This window comes from Saccopteryx bilineata, chromosome 1 (assembly GCF_036850765.1).
Source record: "Saccopteryx bilineata isolate mSacBil1 chromosome 1, mSacBil1_pri_phased_curated, whole genome shotgun sequence".
Taxonomy (NCBI): Eukaryota; Metazoa; Chordata; class Mammalia; order Chiroptera; family Emballonuridae; genus Saccopteryx; species Saccopteryx bilineata.
Genome location: NC_089490.1, coordinates 203,485,115 through 203,487,826, shown reverse-complemented (window position 1 = coordinate 203,487,826; position 2,712 = coordinate 203,485,115). Strand labels below are relative to the sequence as shown.

General features: G+C 59.4%; 1 protein-coding gene across 1 annotated transcript; it reads right to left on the bottom strand.

Annotated features, from left to right (window-relative positions):
• Positions 1-711: 711 nt before the first annotated feature.
• Positions 712-903, bottom strand: SMIM43 (small integral membrane protein 43). Its single transcript, XM_066252701.1, has one exon. The coding sequence runs from the start codon at positions 901-903 to the stop codon at positions 712-714; it is 192 nt and encodes a 63-aa protein (XP_066108798.1).
• Positions 904-2,712: the final 1,809 nt, after the last annotated feature.

Genomic DNA, 2,712 nt, shown 5'->3' with positions numbered 1-2,712 from the left:
AGCCTTCCCTGGCAACCTCAAAGGACTCACTACGCTCACCCTTCCGCAGTTCCAGATTCTCAACTCACCGGTGCAGCAACCCAGACACCAACCCGGAGGTGCAAGAACGGGAGGAGGGGTCACGCGGAGGACAGGATCCCGGTACACCCCGGCGCCGCAGGTCTCGGCCCGTGCACGGATCAGCCTCCACCAGAGTGCACGGATCTTAAAGCAATATTCGCCATACTTGAAGTGCGCCCTCTTTCCTCCTGCCTGCCACCCCCAAACCCACAATAATTTGGATGTTTACGTTGACATTCGACTGCTTGGAAGTGGCTGGACTGAATCATCTGAATGGTTTAGTTTTCACCCCTTGAATACAAGCTGAACTGCAGCTGGACCTGGAAGAACTGGCAGGTGCCCAATGCCATTCCAGCCCCAAAGGCTGAACTCCTGTCTGTTCTGCGTCTCTCCCCGCCCCAGAAATGGGAAAAACTGGTCCATCCCCAAGAGCACAGCCCCAGCCCAGCTCCGCGCACCTGTTGTCCCCGCACCCAGGAGTGCAGGAGCGTGAGCCCCCCGCAGGAGAAGCAGAGACGCTCAGCGCTTCGCGGATCCTCCCACGCCGAAACCCACCTGGAACCCGGGCAGCCGCGCCCACAGGGAATCGAGGCCGAGACCCGGGCGTGCCCACGCGGCGCGGCGCCCTCCCGCCGGTCCCGCCCGGGCGGGTCACGCCTCCTGCTCGCGGCAGAAACCCCAGGGCTCCCGGTGCAGCGAGAGGCGCCCAGGCTGGAGCACCCCGGCCGTGCTGGCTGCGGAGTTCAACAGCTGCCTGATGAGCGCGAAGAGCAGGAGGAAAAGTAGGAAGAGCAGGAAGAAGAAGAGCGCCAGGTAGATCAGGAAGTTGAGCTCCCACTCCATGCCGGAGACGGAGACGGAGACGGAGACGGAGACGCCGCGCTCAGCGGCGGTGCGCGGCCCGCCAGGTGCAGCAAGCCGGGAGGCGCCGCCTGCGCGCTCCTGCCTCCGGTCTCCTCCGGGTCCGCGCCCGGCCTCCCCCACTCCCCCAGCTGAGGAGAGCGCCCAGGAGCTGGTATGATCCCTGTTAGACGCCCCCAGCAGGAAGGAGAGCCTCCTTTCGCATCGCCGAGATCCTCTCCTGAGCTCCCGGGAACGGTGCGAATTTTTCTAGGAGCGGACTTCAACGGGCGGGCGGGACACCAGGAGAAGAGGTCCCAGCTCAGCCTCCCAGGGGGTGTCGGGCCTGGTGCGTTGCAAATAATCTTCAGATCCACCCCCAACATCCAGTGGAGTCCCTAGCCCTCTCTCTTCCTAATAATTTCATCATTTCCCCCTGTCCTGGCGTCCCCAAAGGGCAGGTGATGCTCTGGCCAGAGACCCAAGAATTAAAGGAAACAGAGAGGGCGGGGTGAAGCGGGTTGAAGCGGGTGGCAGAGGCACTGAGGTTAGAACACTTTTCTGCGGACAACAGCGGGTTGTTTAGACAAGCACTAACAGCAAAACACATTTCAAAAGCTACATAGCACAGAGCTTTCCGAAGTGGGCTTGAAATTCAACTTCTTTGGTGGAATGTGAAAACAAACACAACAGCAAACAACTTAAAAGTGTTCCTTTATGTCCTTGACCTGTCTGTATGGCTGAAGATCACCCATAACCCAGAGGGTGCAGCTTTGAAAGAAAACCACCCCAAACTTTGTGGCTTAAAACAACAGTCACCTCTCACAGCGTCTGTGGGTCATGAATTCAGGAGCTCTCAGCCGGGGGAGGCTGGACTGGGGTTTCCCAGGAGGTGACAGTCCGATATCAGCAGAACCCTGGTCACCTGGAGCAGGAGGACCCATTAGGACTGGCAACTGAGGCCGGCTGCTGGCGGGGAGCTCAGTCCCTTCCCACCGGGGCTTCTCCACAGGGCTGCCTGGGTGTCCTGGACACAGGTGCTGGCTTCTCAGAGCAGGACACCCCCGAGACCCAGGCAAAAGCGACAGCGCCCTTTGCAGCTGCTTCCCAAGTCGCACACCAGCCTATGACATACAGATCAGCCCTGTTCACCAAGGATGTGCACTCAAGGGGGCTCACTGGGGCCATCTGGGAGTCTGGCTATCAAAGCTGCTAGTACAACAGGTTATCCCCACCCAGGATGTGGGCCTCCAACTCTATGTCATTCTTTGTTTGTGCTGCGCCTGGGGAGGCCCCTGGGCTCAGTGAATTGAGGGCACAAGGCCTGACATCCATGTCCCGGATTATTGAATGGGAGGACAGTGAGAAATGGATGCTTCAGGGCCGCAGGGTGTCCCAGGAACCAGGCTGGTGTGGAACAAGCTGTGAGCAGGAATTCTCAAGCCCCCCCCCCACTAGTCTTAGTCTTAGCCCCACCTGTCAGGGTCGTGTCCCCTCCCTGCCACTCAGTCTCTCCCTTGTACCTCTCCTTGGGTTTGTTGTGAGGGCAGAAAATGAGCGCAGTGTTGACCAAGGATATGCTGATTGCCAGGTCAATGTCGGACCTCAGCAGTTAGGCGAGGCTGACAAAGTGAGATCCTCCTCCCTGCGTGAGTCAACTCCAGTTGCTTCTTTTTCCTCAGAAAGTCATCCAGCGCTAAGAAGCCCCGACTGCTACACAGTCCGGACAAGTGCTCCCTGTCCCCCCGCCAGTGCCCAAGCTTTGCAGAGCGGGCTCCGAGGCCCGAACACCTGTCGCTGCACAGTGGGAGC

What these genes read in the sequence shown, in the direction of transcription:
- SMIM43 (XM_066252701.1), bottom strand. Translation starts at nt 903, where the DNA reads ATGGAGTGGGAGCTCAACTTCCTGATCTACCTGGCGCTCTTCTTCTTC.